This window comes from Pristiophorus japonicus, chromosome 19 (genome assembly GCF_044704955.1).
Source record: "Pristiophorus japonicus isolate sPriJap1 chromosome 19, sPriJap1.hap1, whole genome shotgun sequence".
Classification (NCBI taxonomy): Eukaryota; Metazoa; Chordata; class Chondrichthyes; family Pristiophoridae; genus Pristiophorus; species Pristiophorus japonicus.
The window spans coordinates 98,995,272-99,022,333 of record NC_091995.1 but is presented as its reverse complement, the minus strand read 5'-3'; the positions used below and the strand labels follow the sequence as shown (position 1 = coordinate 99,022,333).

At 54.2% G+C, this 27,062-nt stretch overlaps 1 protein-coding gene across 1 annotated transcript; it reads right to left on the bottom strand.

Annotated features, from left to right (window-relative positions):
* Nucleotides 1–1,128: 1,128 nt before the first annotated feature.
* On the bottom strand, nt 1,129–26,401 carry eif3d (eukaryotic translation initiation factor 3, subunit D). The gene is made up of 15 exons (XM_070861909.1): nt 26,294–26,401; nt 24,942–25,070; nt 24,374–24,419; nt 23,540–23,676; nt 21,779–21,867; nt 17,424–17,496; nt 15,677–15,792; nt 14,606–14,738; nt 13,248–13,395; nt 12,887–13,041; nt 11,896–11,981; nt 10,380–10,509; nt 6,562–6,704; nt 4,885–5,077; nt 1,129–2,455 (listed from the first exon to the last, which is right to left on the bottom strand). The coding sequence occupies exons 2-15, from the start codon at nt 25,062–25,064 to the stop codon at nt 2,351–2,353; spliced, it is 1,677 nt and encodes a 558-aa protein (XP_070718010.1). The 5' UTR covers nt 25,065–25,070; nt 26,294–26,401; the 3' UTR covers nt 1,129–2,350.
* Between the last annotated feature and the right edge of the window lie 661 nt (nt 26,402–27,062).

Sequence of the window (27,062 nt, the reverse complement as noted above, 5' to 3'; positions counted from 1 at the left end):
GTAGGCTCAATATGATCTATTGTGAGGCTGAAACCGCTGCAGATTTTCACAGCATTGGAATGGGAGGAAAAGGGTATAAAGTAACAGCTCTTCTACTCAGAAGGCAGCGCGAATCAAGACAACAGGAAGAAAGAATCTTCAGAAGGAAAAGAGAATAAGGGGTCAGCACCATGGTCTCTCGAGAGGACGCTATCGAACAGGCCGTGACTATCATTTGTAACAGAACATAATTTACTTCATAAATCTGTTATTTTTACTCAAAATTCCTGTATTAAAAGCATTTGTTATAATCTGAACAATAGTCTCCTGGTTTGAATTAAATATAAACCCTGAGAATAGTTGAATTGCTATAATTAGCAAAGCGGCAAAAAGCTGCTAAGTCGTTAAATATTGCATCTGGCGACCATGAAGGGACTAAACAAAAAGAGATATTGTGCCGAGGGAGCTCCGCACTGTCGGAGGGGCAGTGCCGAGGGAGCGCCGCACTGTCGGAGGGGCGGTGCCGAGGGAGCGCCGCACTGTCGGAGGGGCAGTGCTGAGGGAGCGCCGCACTATCGGAGGGGCAGTGCTGAGCGAACGCCGCACTGTCGGAGGGGCAGTGCTGAGGGAGCGCCGCACTGTCGGAGGGGCAGTGCTGAGGGAGCGCCGCACTGTCGGAGGGGCAGTGCTGAGGGAGCGCCGCACTGTCGGAGGGGCAGTGCTGAGGGAGCGTCACACTGTCGGAGGGGCTGTACTGAGGGAGCGCCGCACTGTCGGAGGGGCAGTGCTGAGGGAGCGCCGCATTGTCGGAGGGGCAGTGCTGAGGGAGCGCCGCACTGTCGGAGGGGCAGTGCTGAGGGAGCGCCGCACTGTCGGAGGGGCAGTACTGAGGGAGCGCCGCACTGTCGGAGGGGCAGTGCTGAGGGAGCGCCGCACTGTCGGAGGGGCGGTACTGAGGGATCTTGCTGTGCGCAAATTGACTGCCACGTTTCCTACATTACAACAGTGACTACACTTCAAAAAGTACTTCATTGGCTGTAAAGCGCTGAGGGACGTCCCGAGGTTGTGAAAGGCGCTATAGAAATGCAAGTCTTTCTTTTTTACAATTTACTGTCTGCTGTAACAAAGCCACAATTGGAAAAAACACACTTCAAAATGGAAGTATTTTATTCTCATTTTTGTTGACCTTGTACACAAAGCAAACCCCTCCCTCGACAGCTTCAAATTTGACAGAACGAACCCCTTTCTTGGACAAATTTTAAATAAGGCTGCTCATTATGGACACGCATCAGGCATGCAAAGCTCCCGCCCACCGTGACTGGGGAAAGGGACAGATCACAAATCCAAGAGACAGACAAGGCTGCGCGGTTACATTCGCTGCGGAGATCAGGGGTGGGGGAAAATATGACAAGTTAGCAAATCAGCCTCACATCGCCCGTTCCCAGTCCCACACAGAAATTAAAGAGCGAGAGAGGGACAGGAAAGGAATCTTCTGGTTGACGGGTGACTCTGCTGGCCCATCTCCTGCAGTAATGATTTACATACAGTACCCACCCAGATCCATTCAAACTATTATAAAACTTCATCCCAATAACCCTTTTTAAGTTTACTTTGTAGTAATTTCAATGTATATTCCCGCGTTCCAGTTTGAAATAATATTCTCGGTTTCTCTTATCTACTGATCATTTACTGAAGCTTCACCCTTCAGGACTCGAGTTTAAACACCACGATGTGTGACCTTCGCCCGAGGGCTCTCACACATCGATAAACGTCTCAGTATTCCTCAAGGAGCGACAGGGAGCTGCTGTGGGAGACACCCTGGGAGGGTTCCAGCCCGGGACCCAGCTAGATGGGAGTATTGGGGGGGGGGGGGGGGAAACAATTGGTGTTAGCAGCCCTGGGAGAGAAGAGTGCGGGAGAGGGGAGAGCAAGTCAGGATTTCTGCTCCTGGCTGAATCCAACTGCACAGTGTGTGAGTGAGGTTCCGCCGAGGGCAGGATCGAGGATAGAAACAACATGGGTAAGTATGTCAAGGTGCGGGGGGGGCGCAGACTGGGCTCAGCCATGAAGCCTCCACAGTCAAACAGCCTGCCAACACTCCCCCGCGATGCTCACGTGAGTAACGGCACTTGGGGAGGGGGAGGGATAGCAGAGGGGAGAGGGTGGGGCAGGAGCCAGGGCTTGTGGTGAGACACTAGCGGGGAAAGCACTGGAGAGTTTGAGTGAGTGTACAACACGTAACTCATGCCTCACCGTGCAACACTGCACAACAAGGGTATTATGTGAGTGAAGTGTTGGCAGGTCCCGGGACACACAATCCTGTGATTCTTTATCAAAGCTTTGCATCGAGGTCGGGGCTTTCCTGCACCGCTCACTGCGTACCGTCCTCTTCCTCTTCGTCATCATCCTCATCATCATCCTCGTCCTCCTCGGAGCTGAAGGTGCCGTCCGGCAGGCTGTAGACCCGGATCACTTGCTGCAGGAAGGGGAAGGGTGGGAGAGGCAGGTTCAGCAAACAGCACCGGTTCATCCAAGGCCACACACTGGCCCAGCGAGGTCATCCGCACCACAGGGAGCTCACACAGGGCACAGCACCACTCACCCACCATCACCACAGGGAGCTCACACAGGGCACAGCACCACTCTCCCACCATCACCACAGGGAGCTCACACTGGGCACAGCACCACTCTCCCACCATCACCACAGGGAGCTCACACTGGGCACAGCACCACTCTCCCACCATCACAGGGAGCTCACACAGGGCACAGCACCACTCTCCCACCATCACAGGGAGCTCACACTGGGCACAGCACCACTCTCCCACCATCACAGGGAGCTCACACAGGGCACAGCACCACTCTCCCACCATCACAGGGAGCTCACACTGGGCACAGCACCACTCTCCCACCATCACAGGGAGCTCACACTGGGCACAGCACCACTCTCCCACCACCACAGGGAGATCACACTGGGCACAGCACCACTCACCCACCATCACCACAGGGAGCTCACACAGGGCACAGCACCACTCACCCACCATCACCACAGGGAGCTCACACTGGGCACAGCACCACTCTCCCACCATCACCACAGGGAGCTCACACTGGGCACAGCACCACTCTCCCACCATCACCACAGGGAGCTCACACTGGGCACAGCACCACTCTCCCATCACCACAGGGAGCTCACACTGGGCACAGCACCACTCTCCCACCATCACCACAGGGAGCTCACACTGGGCACAGCACCACTCTCCCACCACCACAGGGAGCTCACACTGGGCACAGCACCACTCTCCCACCACCACAGGGAGCTCACACTGGGCACAGCACCACTCTCCCACCATCACCACAGGGAGCTCACACTGGGCACAGCACCACTCTCCCATCACCACAGGGAGCTCACACTGGGCACAGCACCACTCTCCCACCATCACCACAGGGAGCTCACACAGGGCACAGCACCACTCACCCACCATCACCACAGGGAGCTCACACAGGGCACAGCACCACTCTCCCACCATCACCACAGGGAGCTCACACTGGGCACAGCACCACTCACCCACCATCACCACAGGGAGCTCACACTGGGCACAGCACCACTCACCCACCATCACAGGGAGCTCACACTGGGCACAGCACCACTCACCCACCATCACAGGGAGCTCACACTGGGCACAGCACCACTCTCCCACCATCACAGGGAGCTCACACTGGGCACAGCACCACTCTCCCACCATCACAGGGAGCTCACACTGGGCACAGCACCACTCTCCCACCAGCACCACAGGGAGATCACACTGGGCACAGCACCACTCACCCACCATCACCACAGGGAGCTCACACTGGGCACAGCACCACTCTCCCACCACCACAGGGAGCTCACACTGGGCACAGCACCACTCACCCACCATCACAGGGAGCTCACACTGGGCACAGCACCACTCTCCCACCATCACAGGGAGCTCACACTGGGCACAGCACCACTCTCCCACCATCACAGGGAGCTCACACTGGGCACAGCACCACTCTCCCACCATCACAGGGAGCTCACACTGGGCACAGCACCACTCACCCACCATCACAGGGCGTCAGCACCCCTTGCCCAGCCCTGTACCCACCACCACAGGGAGCTCACACTGTGCTCAGGGCCCCTCACCCACCCTCACCACATGCAGGGCGTCAAGCAGCTCTGGTCAGCACACGGACTGCCCAATACCCCCCCCCCCCCCCACCATTCATTCCCGCCCGACCGACACACAAACTCCCGCTGGATTTCGATTACCCGTCAATAAACCCATCCCGCACCAACAATTTATTTCCCTCAACCACTGCCATCTCCCTCAATCCACGGCCTCTCTCCGACCCCGGCATTCATGATGTGGAGACCCAGTGTGACATTGTGCCGTGGTGCAGAGACGACGCACCGAATGAAAATAGACAGCGGGGTGCACACAACCTTCTCCAATCCTGTCCAGTAAGTTAATATTTTCCCCTGAACTTTTGACTCTCAGCACCCCCTCTCTCGCCCGACCCCTCTCCTACCCCCAAGACTTCGGAAGCCATTTTTAAGAAGCTCCAAAATTAACTGAGAAATCTGCAGGCACTTTTTTTCCCTGGAGAATGCATTACATTGAATTCACCGCAAACAGGCCAATCGACCCCACGGCTCCGTGCCGGTGTTAATGCTCCACTCGCGCCTCCTCCCACCCTCTCCAGCTCACCCTAAGCGATTCCTTTCTGCCTCGTGTGCTCATCTAGCCTCCCTTTAACTGCACCTACACAGAGCAGTGACTGCACGCCTCGGGCAATCGCCTCTCCTTCCCCCCCCCACCACCGGCGCTTGGTATCTCCACCCCCTCTCGCGGCGCTCGGTATCTCCCCCCCACCCCCACCGTGGCTCACCTTGTTCGGGTCCTTCAGGATGAGGTATTTGCCCTCGTCCAGCTTCATGCAGATGTCGATGACGCAGCGCAGGATTCCCCAGGCGTTCTCCATGCTCAGGTTAATCTGACTGGCAAACTCGTTGGGCTTGAACTGCTGCATGCCCAGCACCACGTGGCGGGAGGAGTCCTTGATGTGGAACCGCGACACGTACCTGTAGAGAGAGAGAGAGAGAGAGAGAGAGAGAGAGACACACCGTTAGCACCGGCCGAAGGTCACCCTGTGCGGTCAGGTTTGCCGCAGCGACAGAGGAGGGAGGTCAGTGTTGGGACAGTTTCAGCACCCAGCGCCCCACTTCTGTCGGTACTAGAGCCTGCAGACTGCAGGTGAGAGAGGACACGCAGGGAGAGATCCTGGGGAAGAATGATCGTGGAGTAGAAGATTGATACAGGAAGGAGGAAGAATGAGATTGGGTATTTGCAGCTTAAAAGGAAGAAGGGAGTTCAGAGGAGCACGAACCATAAAATAGAATGAGAGAGAGAGAGAGAGAGAGAGAGAGAGAGAGAGAGAGAGAGAGAGAAAAGAACAAAGGGAAAGAGAGGAAGAAAGGACGGACGAGATAATCCGTTTTGGTTAAGCTGATTGAGGGATAAATATCAGCCGGGACACCAGAGAGAACTCCCCTGCCCTTCTTTGATTAGTGCCATAGGATCTTTTACATCCACCTGAGAGCAGACGGGGCCTCGGTTTAACGTCTCGTCCAAAAGACAGCCCCTCCGACAGTGCGGCGCTCCCTCGGCACCGCCCCTCCGACAGCGCGGCGCTCCCTCGGCACCGCCCCTCCGACAGCGCGGCGCTCCCTCGGCACCGCCCCTCCGACAGCGCGGCGCTCCCTCGGCACTGCCCCTCCGACAGCGCGGCGCTCCCTCGGCACTGCCCCTCCGACAGCGCGGCGCTCCCTCGGCACTGCCCCTCCGACAGGGCGGCGCTCCCTCGGCACTGCCCCTCCGACAGGGCGGCGCTCCCTCGGCACTGCCCCTCCGACAGCGCGGCGCTCCCTCGGCACTGCCCCTCCGACAGCGCGGCGCTCCCTCGGCACTGCCCCTCCGACAGCGCGGCGCTCCCTCGGCACTGCCCCTCCGACAGCGCGGCGCTCCCTCGGCACTGCCCCTCCGACAGTGCGGCGCTCCCTCGGCACTGCCCCTCCGACAGCGCGGCGCTCCCTCGGCACCGCCCCTCCGACAGCGCGGCGCTCCCTCGGCACTGCCCCTCCGACAGCGCGGCGCTCCCTCGGCACCGCTCCTCCGACAGCGCGGCGCTCCCTCGGCACTGCCCCTCCGACAGCGCGGCGCTCCCTCGGCACTGCCCCTCCGACAGCGCGGCGCTCCCTCGGCACTGCCCCTCCGACAGCGCGGCGCTCCCTCGGCACTGCACTGGGAGTGTCAGCCTAGATTTCTGTGTTCAAGTCCCTGGAGTGGGACTTGAACCCACGAACTTCTGACTCGGAGGCGAGAGTGCTGCCCACTGAGCCACAGCTGAAAAGGTGGTTTCTAACAAAGAGGGACCACCTATCAGACGAGAAGCTAGGGAGTCAAATAAACCAGAACTTATTTCCATTCAGTTTTGTTTTGTTTTTCAAAACGGTTGCATTCTCCACACCTCCCACCTCTCTGAACTTCTGAAGCCGAGCTTCCTTACCCCAGTTTGAGGTATTCTGACCCGGCCAACAAGGCACAGCAGGTCCATCGAGCGAGCTTGTAGCTGTTGTTCTTCAGCTCCGTGGCAAGGACAGCTCCGCGCTGCGAATCCAGCTTCTGTCGCCAGTCTACTCCATTACAATACTGCACAGGGGAGCAGAAACTCAATCACTCTCCGACAGTCAGCACCCCACCAAGCCCCTACCCCATGATAACAGGCCATCCAACAGCAACTGCAGGAGTACGACAGGCTTGGCAACAGCTTTATTTCTATTAAGGCCCACACACAGGCTGGAAAGAGCAGAGTTATGCAGTGAACAGCTAACACACACAGACCAATTAACAGGAGACCCCCTGTAAATACCGACACACTCCCGGGGACCCCCTATAAATACCGACACACTCCCAGGGACCCCCTGTAAATACCGACACACTCCCGGGGACCCCATGTAAATGCCGACACACTCCCGGGGACCCCCTGTAAATACCGACACACTCCCGGGGACCCCATGTAAATACCGACACACTCCCGGGGACCCCCTGTAAATACCGACACACTCCCGGGGACCCCATGTAAATACTGACACACTCCCCGGGGACCCCCTGTAAATACCGACACACTCCCGGGGACCCCCTGTAAATACAGACACACTCCCGGGGACCCCCTGTAAATACAGACACACTCCCGGGGACCCCCTGTAAATACCGACACACCCCCGGGGACCCCCTGTAAATACTGACACACTCCCGGGGACCCCCTGTAAATACCGACACACTCCCGGGGACCCCCTGTAAATACCGACACACTCCCGGGGACCCCCTGTAAATACCGACACACTCCCGGGGACCCTATGTAAATACCGACACACTCCCGGGGACCCCCTGTAAATACCGACACACTCCCGGGGACCCCATGTAAATACTGACACACTCCCGGGGACCCCCTGTAAATACCGACACACTCCCGGGGACCCCCTGTAAATACCGACACACCCCCGGGGACCCCCTGTAAATACTGACACACTCCCGGGGACCCCCTGTAAATACCGACACACTCCCGGGGACCCCCTGTAAATACCGACACACTCCCGGGGACCCCCTGTAAATACCGACACACTCCCGGGGACCCTATGTAAATACCGACACACTCCCGGGGACCCCCTGTAAATACCGACACACTCCCGGGGACCCCATGTAAATACTGACACACTCCCGGGGACCCCCTGTAAATACCGACACACTCCTGGGGACCCCCTGTAAATACTGACACACTCCCGGGGACCCTATGTAAATACCGACACACCCCCGGGGACCCCCTGTAAATACCGACACACCCCCGGGGACCCCCTGTAAATACTGACACACTCCCGGGGACCCCCTGTAAATACCGACACACTCCCGGGGACCCCCTGTAAATACCGACACACTCCCGGGGACCCTCTGTAAATACTGGCACACTCCCGGGGACCCCCTGTAAATACTGACACACTCCCAGGGACCTCCTGTAAATAGCGACACACTCCCGGGGACCCCCTGTAAATACCGACACACTCCCGGGGACCCCCTTTAAATGCGGACACACGTCCGGGGACTCCCTGTAAATGCGCACACTCCCGGGGACCCCCTGTAAATGTGGACACACTCCCGGGGACCCCCTGTAAATATTGACACACTCCCGGGGACCCCATGTAAATACCGACACACTCCCGGGGACCCCCTGTAAATACCGACACACTCCCGGGGACCCCATGTAAATACTGACACACTCCCGGGGACCCCCTGTAAATACCGACACACTCCTGGGGACCCCCTGTAAATACTGACACACTCCCGGGGACCCCCTGTAAATACCGACACACCCCCGGGGACCCCCTGTAAATACTGACACACTCCCGGGGACCCCCTGTAAATACCGACACACTCCCGGGGACCCCCTGTAAATACCGACACACTCCCGGGGACCCCCTGTAAATACCGACACACTCCCGGGGACCCCCTGTAAATACCGACACACTCCTGGGGACCCCCTGTAAATACTGACACACTCCCGGGGACCCTATGTAAATACCGACACACCCCCGGGGACCCCCTGTAAATACCGACACACCCCCGGGGACCCCCTGTAAATACTGACACACTCCCGGGGACCCCCTGTAAATACCGACACACTCCCGGGGACCCCCTGTAAATACCGACACACTCCCGGGGACCCTCTGTAAATACTGGCACACTCCCGGGGACCCCCTGTAAATACTGACACACTCCCAGGGACCTCCTGTAAATAGCGACACACTCCCGGGGACCCCCTGTAAATACCGACACACTCCCGGGGACCCCCTTTAAATGCGGACACACGTCCGGGGACTCCCTGTAAATGCGCACACTCCCGGGGACCCCCTGTAAATGTGGACACACTCCCGGGGACCCCCTGTAAATATTGACACACTCCCGGGGACCCCATGTAAATACCGACACACTCCCGGGGACCCCCTGTAAATACCGACACACTCCCGGGGACCCCATGTAAATACTGACACACTCCCGGGGACCCCCTGTAAATACCGACACACTCCTGGGGACCCCCTGTAAATACTGACACACTCCCGGGGACCCCCTGTAAATACCGACACACCCCCGGGGACCCCCTGTAAATACTGACACACTCCCGGGGACCCCCTGTAAATACCGACACACTCCCGGGGACCCCCTGTAAATACCGACACACTCCCGGGGACCCCCTGTAAATACCGACACACTCCCGGGGACCCCCTGTAAATACTGACACACTCCCGGGGACCCTCTGTAAATACTGGCACACTCCCGGGGACCCCCTGTAAATACTGACACACTCCCAGGGACCTCCTGTAAATAGCGACACACTCCCGGGGACCCCCTGTAAATACCGACACACTCCCGGGGACCCCCTTTAAATGCGGACACACGTCCGGGGACTCCCTGTAAATGCGCACACTCCCGGGGACCCCCTGTAAATGTGGACACAACTCCCGGGGACCCCCTGTAAATACTGACACACTCCTGGGGACCCCCTGTAAACACTGCAACGAGATTTTCAATCCTCAAATGATGCGATATTCACTTACAGCCTCATCTCCCACTGCCCCAAGGCTGCACTCCTCCTGCAGTTACCACCTCAGGAACCCACTTGCAACTCTCACCCACTCCGTGTGTGGAAACCGCGCCATTAAACCAGAGCGCTGGAGGTCGGATCCGCGATCTGCACTGAGCTGAGTCAGGGTCGTACAATGAACCTCTGCATCCTGGGGATTTGTGTGTGAGTGAGAGCGTGCGCGCGCGAGGGAGTGGGCGCATGAGTGAGTGTGAGTGCATGAATGTGCGAGTGTGTGTGGGGTGGGAGGTTGGATGGGGAGGGAGGGAGGAGGAGGAGGAAACAGGCAGCAACGGTCCCTGTATTTTTGGGGGCGCGCCGCCCTTTAGCTGCATGCACAGCCCATTCCACTTTCCGCATTGAGAGAGCAGGATCACGCGTGGCCGCGATGCCCCCGGGCCAGGAAGCACAGGGTCACAGGCCAGCATAGAACCACTGCAAAGGAAGAGTCAGTCCGAGAGGGAGGGAGGGAAGTGAATCTTTGGTCCTGTCCAGGTGGGGCGGGCTGGCCCTGCAGTGTCACTGGTACAGAGCCATAGACCAGGACCCTCCTGCTGGGGTGCACTGGCGTCCCGCTGAACAGCAGCCTGTACCGCCATCACCGAGTTGGCGGCGGTTAACGGGCCCTCCGATATTGGCCGGGGGAGACTAGTTTCCGATCCAGTCAGCGCGCCGGTTCAGGGGATGCTTACCCTCGAGTCCCACTCGTTCAGCGTCTTGACGTTGATGAAGGACACTTCCCCGTTGGCCCCCGTCATGACTCCGTCGTGCTCGCATCGCACGATCAGGTCGATGTCCTCTCCCAGCTTCCACCGCCGGTACCTGCAGCAAACCAGTCAGAGGCAACAGAGTGAGCCGGGGGACTGAGGGGGGGGGGGGGCACGCTGAGCCTGCGTTAAAGGGACATCATTCCTTTCGATTTCGTGGTGGGTGGGATTACAGCTCAGGGGACATTGCTGTAGTGCTCACATCAGAGTTTGAATCCTACCATCACAGTTTGAACATTTGAATTCATGTTTTTTTTACTCTGGATATAAAAAAGTTGGGCTCAGTAAAAGTGATAACGAAGCTGCTGAATTGTCACAAATACCCAACTGGCTCACTAATGCGTAGGCATAGATTGAAAGTAATTAGGGGGAGGTTTAGAGGGGATTTGAGGGGAAATGTCTTCACCCAGAGGGAGGTGGGGGTCTGGAACTCACGGCCTGAAAGGGTGGTAGAGGCAGAAACCCTCACCACATTTAAAAAGTACCTGGATGTGCACCTGAAGTGCTGTAACCCACAGGGCTACGGACCGAGAGCTGGAAAGTGGGATTAGGATGGATGGCTCTTTGTCGACCGGCGGGGACACGATGGGCCGAAATGGCCTCCTTCCGTGCTGTAAATTTTTATGATTCTAAGGTAATACCCTTTCGGGAAGGAAACCTGCTGTCCTTACCCGGTCTGGGCCTGTGCGTGACTCCACCCCGCGTCAGCGTGGTTGACTCTTAACTGACCACACAGTTATATTAAAACTGTTTGCAGCAACTCAAGGCGACAATTCACCGGCCAGCGACGCCCGCATCCCGAGAATGAGTACTCAAATAAAAGGAGTTGGGAATGCTACCAGAAGCTGGGTGATCCCAGCATCCCAGTGGAAGTTTGAGGACAATTCATTCCGAGGGGCCAGTCTTGGTTACCTTACCGTGCTGTCCACACCTGGAACCTCACTGCCTCCAAGCTGTTCATCAACAAACAAGACCACCCTGCCTTCAGGGTCACTCGGCTTACAGAGGGGAAACACCGAGGCTGAAAATATTTGGGACTCTAGGGATATGGGGATCGGGCGGGAAAGTGGAGTTGAGGTCGAAGATCAGCCATGATCTTATTGAATGGCCGGACTCCTGCTCCTATTTCTTATGTTCTTAAACAAGACAGGTGGCTTATTACAGGACGACATAGACCCACTGGGCCGAATGGCCTGTTTGTACTGTAAAATTCTAAACTGAATGTGCTCCTCTTACACCAAATTGTCGCAACCAAGCAAAAAAGAAATCATGTGACTCGTGCTCAATGCAGAAATGTACGGGATGTGCTGCAGGTTAGGTCATATCATATCCTATCATCACCCGTCCTATCGCTGCTCATCACGGGATCAGGTACAGCGTTCACACAGATACTTTGTTCACAGGCTCGGGAGCAGAACAGCTACCCTCTCATTTTCCCCACCTGTATCCCACCGAAGCCACCTCATTCTTGTCTACGTCGTCCTCCACGAAAGGGTTGGGATTCGAGAACTTATACTTTTCAATGCCCTGGAGCAGAGGAGGGGAGAGAGAGAGAGAGAGAGAGCGTGTGAAGAATCCGCCTGGTATGTAACAGGAACTGGAGATAAACGTACAGACTGCACGCTGGCCGACAATCACTGACTAGCCACAGCGAGAGTCAGCACGAACCCCACACACAAAGGGCCCCAACTCCCGATAACATTCTCCCACACCCGGGAAAGAAAGCACTGGTCAATAATCACCCAATGGGAGAGGCCGCCCAATCCCAGGGTCTGAGAAACAAAAAAGCTGTGTTATTTACTTTAGGCTTACCGGGCCTGTCGAGACATCCCAAAACCCCTCACTTTCGCCGTGAAGCGCAGTCACTATTACTCTGCAGGGAAAATAAATATTCTTCAAACGGATACAGTATGAAATACTGGTAGAGCGATCCAATTAGTCCCACTCCGCCTGCTCTTCCCTCAGCCTTTAGGAAGTTTTTCCTCCTTCAAATATTTATCCAATTCCATTTTGAAAGTCACTATTGAATCTGCTCCCACCGCCCTTTCACACAGCACGTTCCCGATCAGCAACTCGCTGTGGAAAAATGTTTTCCTCTGGTTCTTTTGCCAGTCACCTTAAATCTGTGTCCTCTGGTTACTGACTATTCTGCCAGTGAAAACACTTTCGCACTATCTACTCATCAAAACCCTTCATGATTGTGAACAACTCTTATCAAACCTTCTCTGCTCCAAGGGCAACAACCCCAGCTTCTCCACATAATGGAGCCATTCCAGTAAACCTCCTCTGCACAATCCCCGACATCCTGCTTAAGGTGCAGTGGCCCAGAACTGACCAGCGGAGGGACAGGCCGGTGTTTTACGCGGGTTTGGTACTGAGCGCCACCTTGAGGATTACGGAGCAACTCCGACCGCGTTCGCAGACACACTTACATCGGCTGGGGTGCCTTTCCTCACCATCTTCAGGCACTGCTGAGAGAAGTTGTGGTTGATGTAGGTGGCCTCCATGGCCAGGTTACGGGGAGAGTTGAAAGAATTCCCTTCGTCCTGAGGAGGCTCGTTGGCAGTTTCACTGACCGTCAGTAGGTCTGCGCGATAAAAACAGAACAAAGTAAGCAGCGGCCACAACACTCGCCCAGCACTGAGCGTCGGGTCCGATCATCGGCCGCACGTTAATAAAGAGGATTAAAAGGGACAAGAGGGTTTAAATTGTGGGTGGCGCTGGGGGGCTAAAATACAAAGAAAAGTGCAACGCATGCTTCACGGTGCCACGGGGTGCTGCTTTCCTCCTTACCAAAGTCGGAGTGATCGCGTTTGTCGAAGAAGAGCTTGGATCCAACACGCTGCACAATGATGTCCCAGGAGTACACGGACCGGGTGCAGCACATCAGTGTGGCCAAGATGGCGTCCGTCGCAAATACATTTCCCTGAGACTTGGCCAGCTGTAAACACACACATACACACAATCAGTAGCATGCTCAGAACAACGTATATTTATATAGCGCCTTTAACGTAGTGGAACGTCAAAAGGCGCTTCACAGCGGTGTTATACGATAAAAATTTGACAGCGAGCTGCATAAGGAGAAATTAGCGCAGGGAGCGCAGACATCTCGGGGGGTTGTGGGGCTGGAGGAGATTACAGAGATAGGGAGGGGGCGAGGGCCATGGAAGGATTTGAAAACAAGGATGAGAATTTTGAAATCGAGGCATTGCTTAACCGGGAGCCAATGTAGGTCAGTGAGCACAGGGGGTGATGGGTGAGTGGGACTGGGTGCGAGTTAGGACACGGGGCAGCGAGCACAGGGGGTGATGGGTGAGTGGGACTCAGTGTGAGTTAGGACACGGGGCAGCGAGCACAGGGGGTGATGGGTGAGTGGGACTCGGTGCGAGTTAGGACACGGGGCAGCGAGCAAAGGGGGTGATGGGTGAGCGGGACTCAGTGCGAGTTAGGTCTCGGGGCAGCGAGCACAGGGGGTGATGGGTGAGCGGGACTCGGTGCGAGTTAGGACACGGGGCAGTGAGCACAGGGGGTGATGGGTGAGCGGGACTCGATGCGAGTTAGGACACGGGGCAGCGAGCACAGGGGGTGATTGGTGAGTGGGACTCGGTGCGAGTTAGGACACGGGGCAGCGAGCACAGGGTGTGATGGGTGAGCGGGACTCGGTGCGAGTTAGGTCTCGGGGCAGCGAGCACAGGGGGTGATGGGTGAGCGGGACTTGGTGCGAGTTAGGACACGGGGCAGCCGAGTTTGGATCACCTCTAGTTTACGTAGGGTAGAACATGGGAGGCCGGCCAGGAGTGCGACGAGGACTGAATACTGTGCGAAGACAATGAGACGTAGGCAAACTCACAACCGAAGCTACAGAACAGTCCCAAGCACAGCTTGATCATTCCTCCAGTGGTATGCAGTGCGTGGAGGGTAGTCACACAATACAAGGATGAGTATAAAGCTAATCCCGGTTATTTACAGTCGTATGGTCTCCAGGTGTGATTGACGGGGTGAATTACCCGACCGTCTCCATTCTGGCTGATATTGGCGGGGTTACTTTACAAAACCTTTCTATTATCGCCCCGCGTTCGAGGTCCTGGGACATGACTGTTCCTGCTCCGCCCACCCACACCGGAGCCACAAGCTCCGCCCCGTCAGCTGACCTTACGGATGACGGGATCGTCCGTGGTAGTGACTGTGTGGAAGATCCTCTTGATGCTTCGCAGCTGTTTCTCGTTCCGCGTCGTGATTCGGTCAAAAGCCTTGTCGTAGTACTCCAGCGTGCCACAGCACTCTCTGAGGGAACAGGAGCGCAGCACAGTTAGACCCTGACCACATCACCTGCTTCAGTTTGAGGGATAAATATCAGCCAAGACACCAGGAACAGTGCGGCACTCCCTCAGGACTGCCCCTCCGACAGTGCGGCGCTCCCTCAGCACTGCCCCTCCGACAGTGCGGCGCTCCCTCAGCACTGCCCCTCCGACAGTGCGGCGCTCCCTCAGCACTGCCCCTCCGACAGTGCGGCGCTCCCTCAGCACTGCCCCTCCGACAGTGCGGCGCTCCCTCAGCACTGCCCCTCCGACAGTGCGGCGCTCCCTCAGCACTGCCCCTCCGACAGTGCGGCGCTCCCTCAGCACTGCCCCTCCGACAGTGCGGCGCTCCCTCAGCACTGCCCCTCCGACAGTGCGGCGCTCCCTCAGCACTGCCCCTCCGACAGTGCGGCGCTCCCTCAGCACTGCCCCTCCGACAGTGCGGCGCTCCCTCAGCACTGCCCCTCCGACAGTGCAGCGCTCCCTCAGCACTGCCCCTCCGACAGTGCGGCGCTCCCTCAGCACTGCCCCTCCGACAGTGCGGCGCTCCCTCTAAGCTGCACGGCTTTCTGCTGATCCAGCCTTTCCCAGGGTTAAGTTTGCACATGCGCAAAACTCAAAACTCAAAGGATCAGCGCACCCAAACAAAAATTGTTTGCATCTGTCTCGGTGTGGGTCCCAAGCTGAAATTTTAGCTGGTGGCAGGCTACGCTTCAGCTTCAGGAGCCTTGACGACGGAGCTGCGGGCAGCGAGACTGCTTTCCAGAGGCAACACTGCACGAGAAGGCAAAGCACCCACACACCCCCCACCCCGCAGTGACTGGGTAAGGAATGCAACAGCACAGGACTGCAGAAAGTTCCCCGCCTACAGCCGCGGGAGTGAAGGGCAGGGGAAGGAGGTGTATTAATACCGAATATACTCACATGTCGCTGGGGTCAGCCACTTCCATGTATCTCATCTTCATCAGCCGAGGGAAGTCCATCTCTTCCTTCACCTCCCAGTCGCTCCGCACTTCAACGGAGGAGTCTCTGGGCTTCAGCTGTATCAGTGGCAAGCACGGAACGCGTTAACGACTCGGGCAAAGAGGGCGACTGTGCAGCAATTGGACCCGTGCATTACCCTTGCAGGGCTACAGCTTTCAAACACGGAGGCTCCCAGAAAATCTCTCACTTAACTTCCTCCAACAACAGAAGAAAACGGCAAAAAAAAATGTTCGCAAAGACATTGCTACAGTTCAGCCTCCTCCGGACACTGTTCCCCGTGCTGAGGGCTAGTCCCACAACTACTGGCATTTATACAGCGCCTTTATGTAGAAAAATGTCCCAAAGTGCTTCCATCAGGCAAACTTTAACACCAAAATGGTAGAGGCTGACACAATATCTCTGGCGACCCATCTACAAGGCCGGTCGGTGAAATCGCACGTTCACACGGTGTTTCACGCGCCCCAGCTGCCGGACAAAGTACCCGCGAACAAGGAACCCCTGCCAGAGGGCCTCCCGTTACAGTCCCGCCACACGGCTTTCCAGGCTGATGGGAGGCAGCGGGAAATCAAATGGGGAGAGCCTCACAACGGACAAATGGGCACCCCGAAGGAAACGAGTCGGCCCGGTCAGATTTCCAGGAGTGAGGTTCGCTGCTGGGAGTTAATCATAGAGGGAGGTCAGGCGTTCTCTTCCCCCGCCCCAATGGGGCAGGCAGTCCCAGACAATTAAACCTGTCTCCTTCACTCACACGGGTCATTATTGAATGTCCGACCGTCTGTGCAAACACACGTTTGGCGAGCCACCGAGACAGATGGCGGCTCACTGCCCCTTTAACGTGCAGGTTACAAATAAAATATTTTAAGCAGAGACAGCCTGTCTCCAGCTGGCAGTAAACAAAGGTGCCCATCAGCTGGACATTTACCAAACTCCCATATAAATACACCATTAACATACAAGAACGTAAGGATTAGGAGCAGGAGTCGGCCATTCGGCCCCTCGAGCCTGCTCCGCCATTCAATAAGATCATGGCTGATCTTCGACCTCAACTCCACTTCCCTGCATTATTCCCATAATCCCTCAATATCCAAAAATCAGCCTTGAATATACTCAACGACTGAGCCTCCAAAGCCCTCTGGGGCAGAGAATTCCAAAGATTCACCACCCTCTGAGTGAAGAAATTTCTCCTCATCTCAGTCCTAAATGGCCGAGCCTTTATCCTGAGACTGTGTGACCCCTGGTTCTAGACTCCCCAGCCCGGGGGAAACACCCTCCCTGCATCTACCCTGTCAAGCCCGGTAAGAATGTTGTATGTTTCAATGAGATCACCTCTTATTCTTCTAAACTCTAGAGAATATCGGCCTAGTCTAACTCAATCTCTCCTCATAGGACAATCCCCCCATCCCAGGAATCAGTCTGGTGAACCTTCGCTGCACTCCCTCTGTGGCAAGTATTTCCTTCCTTAGGTAAGGAGACCAGAACGGTGCACAATACTCCAGGTGTGGTCTCACCAGGGCCTGATATAATCGCAGTAAGATGTCTTTACTCTTATACTCTAATCCTCCTGTAATAAAGGCCAACAAACAGTAACAGCTCCGATATGCCCTGCGATGAAGTGCACTGCAAGTTCCCCCCTCGAGCGTCCCTAACCTGGGACGATTTGGGAATTGCGCAGTTTGAAGATTCTGACCTGATTTTTCTGGTCCCACTTCTGTCTCACGCCAAACTGCTTCTGGAATTTCTTTTGCAGCCGCAAGCGATCCCTGGAAGGAGAGCAGGAACGGGAATGTGTTCAGGTCAGAAGGCAAATCCTGGGACGCGCCGTAACAATAAAATCCCTAGTCGACAACATGCCGATCTTTACATAGAAACATAGAAAATAGGTGCAGGAGCAGGCCATTCAGCCCTTCTAGCCTGCACCGCCATTCAATGAGTTCATGGCTGAACATGAAACTTCAGTACCCCATTCCTGCTTTCTCGCCATACCCCTTGATCCCCCTAGTAGTAAGGACTTCATCTAACTCCCTTTTGAATATATTTAGTGAATTGGCCTCAACTACTTTCTGTGGTAGAGAATTCCACAGGTTCACCACTCTCTGGGTGAAGAAGTTTCTCCTCATCTCGGTCCTAAATGGCTTACCCCTTATCCTTAGACTGTGACCCCTGGTTCTGGACTTCCCCAACATTGGGAACATTCTTCCTGCATCCAACGTGTCCAAACCCGTCAGAATTTTAAACGTTTCTATGAGGTCCCCTCTCACTCTTCTGAACTCCAGTGAATACAAGCCCAGTTGATCCAGTCTTTCTTGATATGTCAGTCCCGCCATCTCGGGAATCAGTCTGGTGAACCTTCGCTGCACTCCCTCAATAGCAATAATGTCCTTCCTCAGGTTAGGAGACCAAAACTGTACACAATACTCCAGGTGTGGCCTCACCAAGGCCCTGTACAACTGTAGCAACACCTCCCTGCCCCTGTACTCAAATCCCCTCGCTATGAAGGCCAACATGCCATTTGCTTTCTTAACCGCCTGCTGTACCTGCATGCCAACCTTCAATGACTGATGTACCATGACACCCAGGTCTCGTTGCACCTCCCCTTTTCCTAATCTGTCACCATTCAGATAATAGTCTGTCTCTCTGTTTTTACCACCAAAGTGGATAACCTCACATTTATCCACATTATACTTCATCTGCCACGCATTTGCCCACTCACCTAACCTATCCAAGTCATTCTGCAGCCTCATAGCATCCTCCTCGCAGCTCACACTGCCACCCAACTTAGTGTCATCCGCAAATTTGGAGATACTACATTTAATCCCCTCGTCTAAATCATTAATGTACAATGTAAACAGCTGGGGCCCCAGCACAGAACCCTGCGGTATCCCACTAGTCACTGCCTGCCATTCTGAAAAGTACCCATTTACTCCCACTCTTTGCTTCCTGTCTGACAACCAGTTCTCAATCCACGTCAGCACACTACCCCCAATCCCATGTGCTTTAACTTTGCACATTAATCTCCTGTGTGGGACCTTGTCGAAAGCATTCTGAAAGTCCAAATATACCACATCAACTGGTTCTCCTTTGTCCACTTTACTGGAAACATCCTCAAAAAATTCCAGAAGATTTGTCAAGCATGATCACCCTTTCACAAATCCATGCTGACTTGGACCTATCATGTCACCATTTTCCAAATGCGTTGCTATGACATCCTTAATAATTGATTCCATCATTTTACCCACTACTGAGGTCAGGCTGACCGGTCTATAATTCCCTGTTTTCTCTCTCCCTCCTTTTTTAAAAAGTGGGGTTACATTGGCTACCCTCCACTCGATAGGAACTGATCCAGAGTCAATGGAATGTTGGAAAATGACTGTCAATGCATCCGCTATTTCCAAGGCCACCTCCTTAAGTACTCTGGGATGCAGTCCATCAGGCCCTGGGGATTTATCGGCCTTCAATCCCATCAATTTCCCCAACACAATTTCCCGACTAATAAAGATTTCCCTCAGTTCCTCCTCCTTACTAGACCCTCTGACCTCTTTTATATCCGGAAGGTTGTTTGTGTCCTCCTTAGTGAATACTGAACCAAAGTACTTGTTCAATTGGTCTGCCATTTCTTTGTTCCCCGTTATGACTTCCCCTGTTTCTGACTGCAGGGGACCTACGTTTGTCTTTACTAACCTTTTTCTCTTTACATACCTATAGAAACTTTTATATTCGCCTTAATGTTCCCTGCAAGCTTCTTCTCGTACTCCATTTTCCCTGCCCTAATCAAACCCTTTGTCCTCCTCTGCTGAGTTCTAAATTTCTCCCAGTCCCCAGGTTCGCTGCTATTTCTGGCCAATTTGTATGCCACTTCCTTGGCTTTAATACTATCCCTGATTTCCCTAGATAGCCACGGTTGAGCCACCTTCCCTTTTTTATTTTTACGCCAGACAGGAATGTACAATTGTTGTAATTCATCCATGCGGTCTCTAAATGTCTGCCATTGCCCATCCACAGTCAACCCCTTAAGTATCATTCGCCAATCTATCTTAGCCAATAGACGCCTCATACCTTCAAAGTTACCCTTCTTTAAGTTCTGGACCATGGTCTCTGAATTAACTGTTTCATTCTCCATCCTAATGCAGAATTCCACCATATTATGGTCACTCTTCCCCAAGGGGCCTCGCACAATGAGATTGTTAATTAATCCTCTCTCATTACACAACACCCAGTCTAAGATGGCCTCCCCCCTAGTTGGTTCCTCGACATATTGGTCTAGAAAACCATCCCTTATGCACTCCAGGAAATCCTCCTCCACTGTATTGCTTCCAGTTTGGCTAGCCCAATCTATGTGCATATTAAAGTCACCCATTATAACTGCTGCACCTTTATTGCATGCACTCCTAATTTCCTGTTTGATGCCCTCCCCAACATCACTACTACTGTTTGGAGGTCTGTACACAACTCTCACTAACGTTTTTTGCCCTTTAGTGTTCTGCAGCTCTATCCATATAGATTCCGCATCATCCAAGCTAATGTCTTTCCTAACTATTGCATTAATCTCCTCTTTAACCAGCAATGCTACCCCACCTCCTTTTCCTTTTATTCTATCCTTCCTGAATGTTAAATACCCCTGGATGTTGAGTTCCCAGCCCTGATCATCCTGGAGCCACGTCTCCGTAATCCCAATCACATCATATTTGTTAACATCTATTTGCACAGTTAATTCATCCACCTTATTGCGGATACTCCTTGCATTAAGACACAAAGCCTTCAGGCTTGTTTTTTTAACACCCTTTGTCCTTTTAGAATTTTGCTGTACAGTGGCCCTTTTTGTTCTTTGCCTTGGGTTTCTCTGCCCTCCACTTTTCCTCATCTCCTTTCTGTCTTTTGCTTTTGCCTCCTTTTTGTCTCCCTCTGTCTCCCTGCATAGGTTCCCATCCCCCTGCAATATTAGTTTAACTCCTCCCCAACAGCACTAGCAAACACTCCCCCTAGGACATTGGTTCCGGTCCTGCCCAGGTGCAGACCGTCCGGTTTGTACTGGTCCCACCTCCCCCAGAACCGGTTCCAATGCCCCAGGAATTTGAATCCCTCCCTGCTGCACCACTGCTCAAGCCACGTATTCATCTGCGCTATCCTGCGATTCCTACTCTGACTAGCACGTGGCACTGGTAGCAATCCCGAGATTACTACTTTTGAGGTCCTACTTTTTAAATTTAGCTCCTAGCTCCTTAAATTCTTTTCGTAGGACCTCATCCCTTTTTTTTTAACCTATGTCGTTGGTACCAATGTGCACCACGACAACTGGCTGTTCTCCCTCCCATTTCAGAATGTCCTGCACCCGCTCAGAGACATCCTTGACCCTTGCAGCAGGGAGGCAACACTAGAGCGCCGACCCGCTATTCAACCCAGGAAGGCAACACAGCCAGAACACCCAATCCCGCTGGCTGCCACTCACTACATCGGGAGAGGTGGTGGTGGGCGATCGCAGCTCGGGCAACCAGGGCCCAGCAAGATTCAGGGGCTGTAGAAAGGACCCCCCCGGGGATCCGTGTTACCAGAGAGCCAGCCTCAGACATCTACACTGAGGGCCTCAATGTCGCTACAACATTTGAGGGAAATGCTGTTGCAACAGTGCACCCTGCAGCTGCACCCACCTCCCAGCAGCCGAGCCTACACCGGCACAACTTCCCTCCATCCCCAAAATTAACCCACGTTTCAATAATCATGGAACGGGGCACTGGGTACCAGGGCTCCTGGTTAGGGGTGGATCCATCAGGGGGAAGAACAAGAATCTTAAATAGGTTAAGAGAGACCAAGGTCCCTCTTGATCGGAGTATCCGAAGTCCAGCTCGCTTCCGATCTCTCCCCAGTGGATGGATGTCAATGTTGGGTGGTGATGGCTTCCACAGTGGAACAGTTTTTCCAACCCCGTGCGTGAAACAGCGGCCAAGGGTATAGGGGTAATGACAGCAGCCCGCGGAACCCCAGCATGGGACTGGATATCTGCCAGAAGGCCGAGGGAGAGGACACAGTCGCCGCAGTGGGTTTGCTCACCTCTCCTTCTGCTTGGCGCTCTTCGGGAGTGTCTGCATGTTAAACTGCAGCAGCTGCCGTCGGTCCTTCTCCCGCCTCATGTTCCTCTGCTGCAAAAGTAAATTAGATCGTCAAAGCCTGTGCTGAACAAACAGCAAGGAAGACAGACAGACTTGCATTTATATAGCGCCTTTCACTACCACTGGACGTCTCAAAGCGCTTTACAGCCAATGAAGTAATTTTGAAGTGTAGTCACTGTTGTAATGTGGGAAACGCAGCAGCCAATATATGCACAGCAAGCTCCCACACACAACAATGTGATAATGACAGATAAACTGTTTTTAGTAATGTTGGTTGAGGGATAAATATTGGCCCAGAACACCGGGGATAACACCCCTGCTCTTCTTCAAAATAGTGGCTGTGGGATCTTTTACATCCACCTGAGGGGGCAGATGGGGCCTCGGTTTAACGTCTGATCCGAAAGACGGCCCCTCCGACAGTGCGGCACTCCCTCAGTACTGCCCCCCCGACAGTGCGCCACTCCCTCAGTACTGCCCCCCCGACAGTGCGCCACTCCCTCAGTACTGCCCCTCCGACAGTGCGGCACTCTCTCCGACAGTGCGGCACTCCCTCAGTACTGCCCCTCCGACAGTGCGGCGCTCCCTCAGCACTGCCCCTCCCACAGTGTAGCGCTCCTTCAGTGCTGCCCCTCCGACAGTGCGCCACTCCCTCAGTACTGCCCCTCCGACAGTGCGGCACTCCCTCCGACAGTGCGGCACTCCCTCAGTACTGCCCCTCCAACAGTGCGCCACTCCCTCAGTACGCCACTCCCTCAGTACTGCCCCTCCGACAGTGTGGCGCTCCCTCAGTACTGCCCCTCCGACAGTGCGCCACTCCCTCAGTACTGCACTGGGAGTGTCAGCCTGGATTCTGTGCGCAAGTACCTGGAGTGGGACTTGAACCCACAAGCTTCTGACTCAGAGGCGAGAGTGCTGCCCATTGAGCCACAGCTGACACAGATGTATGCTCGTTGGGGAAAAGCCATTTTACCGACTGACATTCGGTCTCTAACACACAGGCAACTCACACGCCTCCTGCACAGACAGAGGCTCAGGTTAACCGTTAAACAACCCCCCCCGCCCCCACCTTCGCGGCCTTTCTGGAGGCCACCAGGCAAGAGTTTAGCCGAGCAATTCCGCTGCTGGAGTAAAATTGATCTCTCCGCTCGGCGGTAAGTCAGAAAGCTCCCCTCTGGTGTTGTTAAACCTGCTGTGGAACAGCTTTGGAGCACGTGCAGAGCCAGCCATTTATCTTTGTTGTGTTTTATTGCCGACTGTGATTCCCAGGTCACTCTCTGCAGTCCGGCTGAACACTCTGACAATCAAATACATAAAACAAAAGCCCTGGATCTGCACGGGTTTAAAAGCTGTTCCGTCTCCATCCCCATCCGCTGCTGACAAAGGGTCATCGACCCGAAACGCGAACGCTGTTTCTCTCTGCACCCGCTGACTGTTTTCAGCACTGTGTGTTTTTATTTCTTATCTCGGCAGTCTGCCATTTTCAGACCAGAGACTGGACCTGTCGTTGGGGCGCACCCCTCCCCACCCCCCCCAGCCGCGAGTGGTGCCTCGAGTGCCACTCCCCATCCCTGAACCAGACAGTACGCGTAGCGCCTCGAGTGATCCTGTGCCCTCCTTTCCAACAGTACGCGCAAGCGCTTCAAATTATCCCCCCCCCCCCACTCCCACCGCTCACAGTACGCGTGCCCCCAGGGCCGTTTACCTGAGCGAATCTCATGCGGTTCCTCTGGTACGCTGTCTTCTGCGTGCGGGCTGTGTCGACGAGCTGGAAGCTGGTCTCATCCTCCTCGTGGAAGTAGGCGTACTGACTGCCTCCGCCGAACTGAGAGGAGTACTTGTCTGCGGGAGGGGAATAGGTGGCCGGTTATCGGGGGCAGAGGGATACCTTGGGACATCAGAAAGAACTTGCATTTATATAGCGCCTTTCAAAGCCTCAGGATGTCCCAAAGCGTTTTACAGCCAATGAAGTACTTTCTGAAGTGTAGTCGCTGTTGCATTGTGGGAAACCTAGCAGCCAATTTGCGCACAGCAAGCTCCCACAGGCAGCAATGAGATAATGACCCAGGTAACCTGTTTTTAGTGATGTTGGTTGAAAGATAAATATTGGCCCCAGGAGATACGAGAGTAAAAGCGCTCCCGCGGTGGGCTCAATAAAACCAGGTGCACATGCATGGGAAGTCCCGGGATTAATTTGTGCTGAGATAGCTGATCGCTGAGGGGTGTCGATAGAGCTCAGGATCCACCGGGGAAGGGGAGGGGATGCACAGCCAGGGTTCCTGCTCCCGATTGGTAACCACTATCTCCTTCTCAAAAATAGTGTGGAGGTGAGAACACAGCACTGCTGTGATGCCCTTCACAGTCAAATAGCCCACCGACGCAGAATGTCTGGGCTCAGGTGGCGGTTTGCTGAGGTAAGCAGCGCCTGGAACGTGTACCCCAGCAGCAACCTGCACTGCCAGAAGAGAAGGGCAAGACAGTTGGAGGGAGAAAATGAAGAAAGCGAAGATTGCACGCGTTTCCAGCACCTGGTACTCACTGGTATATCTCTTGTCTTGATACGTCGCTCCCGTCCAATCAGCAACCTGAAGATATAAATTATTACACTCGCTGAGAGAGAGCAAACGAGTGTAACTCCTCCTCCCAAATTATAGCAGCAATGCTTCCAGTCCCTATACATGACACTGGTTAAAGGGGCCTTTAACCATTTGAACCACTGATCGAATACTCCCAGGGCAGCACTCACTAGTTAGCAAAATGTACACCCTCTCCTGCCAACCTGTACTGAGCGGCGAAGTCTGGCATATAGGCTGTGCTTCCTGTCACACTCCGTCTCCCCCACCCCCCCCCAGCTCCTGCCCCGCCCACTCTCAGACCCCCATCTCCCACACGGTTACGTGATGGCTCCACTCTCCCGCCCTTGCTCCAGAATACCCCCGACGCGGTTTTGATTTCTCTGGTTTAGTTTGCGCGTGCCGCGTTCCTCCGACAAGTGCACGGGATATAACAGCGACTTTCCAAGTGTAACATTCACACTTGGCACTTGATTGATTGGCCACTGCTCACAGCTCCTCGGTACCCCTGTGCACCCCCCACCATCGCCTCACCTTGCCCAGCCGGTCGCCCTTACTGAACGGCTGGTACGGCATGTCCTTGAACTGCTCTGGGACCGCGCATGGTCCCCATCCGAAGGGGTTGTCCTGGATCACCGGGGTCAGGAAACGCGCCATCTTCTGCTGCAAAGAGACGCATAAACATCAGTCAGTGAATCAACAGGAGCGAGTCAGCGGAGCGCGTGGCAAACCTCACCCACAGCCTCCAGGTGGGGAACAGTAACACAGGGGTGATGTTACTGGACCAGTAATGCAGGGGTCCGGACCAACAAATCCCACCACGGCAGCTGGGGAATTTAAATTCAGCTCATTACCTAAATCTGGAATTAAAAATCCAGTGTCAGTAATGGTGACCATGGAACTAGCGGATTGTCGTAAACACCCATGGGTTGGTCTATCGGGCAAGCCTGACTGACATTAACTTTACTTCCTAAAATCTGTAGAGTGAGGAATGAGGGGCCGAGTTCCCCGGGCTCGGAGGGTGGGACCGGGCCGTGATGCCGCCCACGGCCGAATATGCCGAGATTCATCTATACAAATGAGCATTGGTGAGAGGAGCAAGCTTAGAGTGAACGACAAACTATAAGTTTATTAAACGACAAACTATAAAGTTTATTAAACGACAAACTATTAGTTTATTAAACGACAAACTATTAGTTTATTAAACGACAAACTATTAGTTTATTAAACGACAAACTATTAGTTTATTAAACGACAAACTATAAAGTTTATTAAACGACAAACTATTAGTTTATTAAACGACAAACTATTAGTTTATTAAACGACAAACTATAAGTTTATTAAACGACAAACTATTAGTTTATTAAACGACAAACTATTAGTTTATTAAACGACAAACTATAAAGTTTATTAAACGACAAACTATTAGTTTATTAAACGACAAACTATAAAGTTTATTAAACGACAAACTATAAAGTTTATTAAACGACAAACTATTAGTTTATTAAACGACAAACTATAAAGTTTATTAAACGACAAACTATAAAGTTTATTAAACGACAAACTATTAGTTTATTAAACGACAAACTATAAAGTTTATTAAACGACAAACTATAAAGTTTATTAAACGACAAACTATTAGTTTATTAAACGACAAACTATAAAGTTTATTAAACGACAAACTTATTAAACGACAAACTATAAGTTTATTGTATTTTGGGGGTTTCCCGGAGCCTGAATCGGGAGGCCCGGATCTCCATGGAAACGCCCGCTCCCGGCTCCCGGCTCCCGGGATGATTCCCGGCGCCCCCTCCGCCGCCGGCCACCAACTCGCGGCGCTGCCGGCCCCCCCCGGGCCCCCGGCCCCCGATGCCGCGGTTATTTACCGGATCTGTCGCCGCGCGCCGCCCGATGCCGCCGGATTGAAGGGACCCAACCGGATCGCCGGGCCCGAGAGGCTGGCCACGCTGCCGCAAACCGGAAACTGCACGACCCTGTCGTCAAACCCGCTCAAACTTCGCCTTTTCGCCACAGATTTAATGCCTGAGTTCGCCAGCAGTGTTTTATGGGGCCGGAAGAACGGGTTTCCTTTCGGTTAAAGGGGATAAATGCGCTTTAAGCATAAAAACCCCGCAAAACCACTTTACGGCCCCTCTGCCACACTACCGTAAATCAGCTGCCTATGACTGTCGTAAACGCCACCAACTTTACTCGAATTAAACGATGAAACGAAAGGCGCCAAGGGGCCGGAGCGACATTTTATCCGCGATTTGCCTCAGATTAAAGCAAAGCTAGTCATTGTTTGCGGTATTCATAGGTCAATCTACTTTACGGCAGTGAGGCAATGGCCACGCCGGCCGTGGATGGAAACAAGGAGCTCGCGGGTGGCGGCAGGATGGGCCGCGGTGTTCCTGGGGTTGGCCTCCTGCTGAGGGTGACACCTGCTGGCCAGGAGTGGAATAGCAGCTCTCTGCACAGCAGTGCCGGGGGGGGGGGGGGGGTCAGATCAGACTGGACCCTGTGTTGGGGCAGACCAGGGAGAGGGGAAAGCTGGAAAGGGCGGGGGCAAGGGGGCCTCAGGACCAACCAAAGCGCTTTACAGCCAATGCATTACTTTCTGAATGGTGGTCGCTGTTGGAATCACAGCTGACCCCG

Coding starts and splice junctions, on each gene's coding strand:
- eif3d (XM_070861909.1), bottom strand. CDS start 25,064: ATGGCGCGTTTCCTGACCCCGGTGATCCAGGACAACCCCTTCGGATGG. Junction 15,793..17,423: donor AGTGGGACCAGAAAAATCAG/GTCAGAATCTTC, acceptor CCACTGATACAG/CTGAAGCCCAGAGACTCCTC. Junction 2,456..4,884: donor TCCTGAAGGACCCGAACAAG/GTGAGCCACGGT, acceptor CCCTTCCTGCAG/CAAGTGATCCGGGTCTACAG.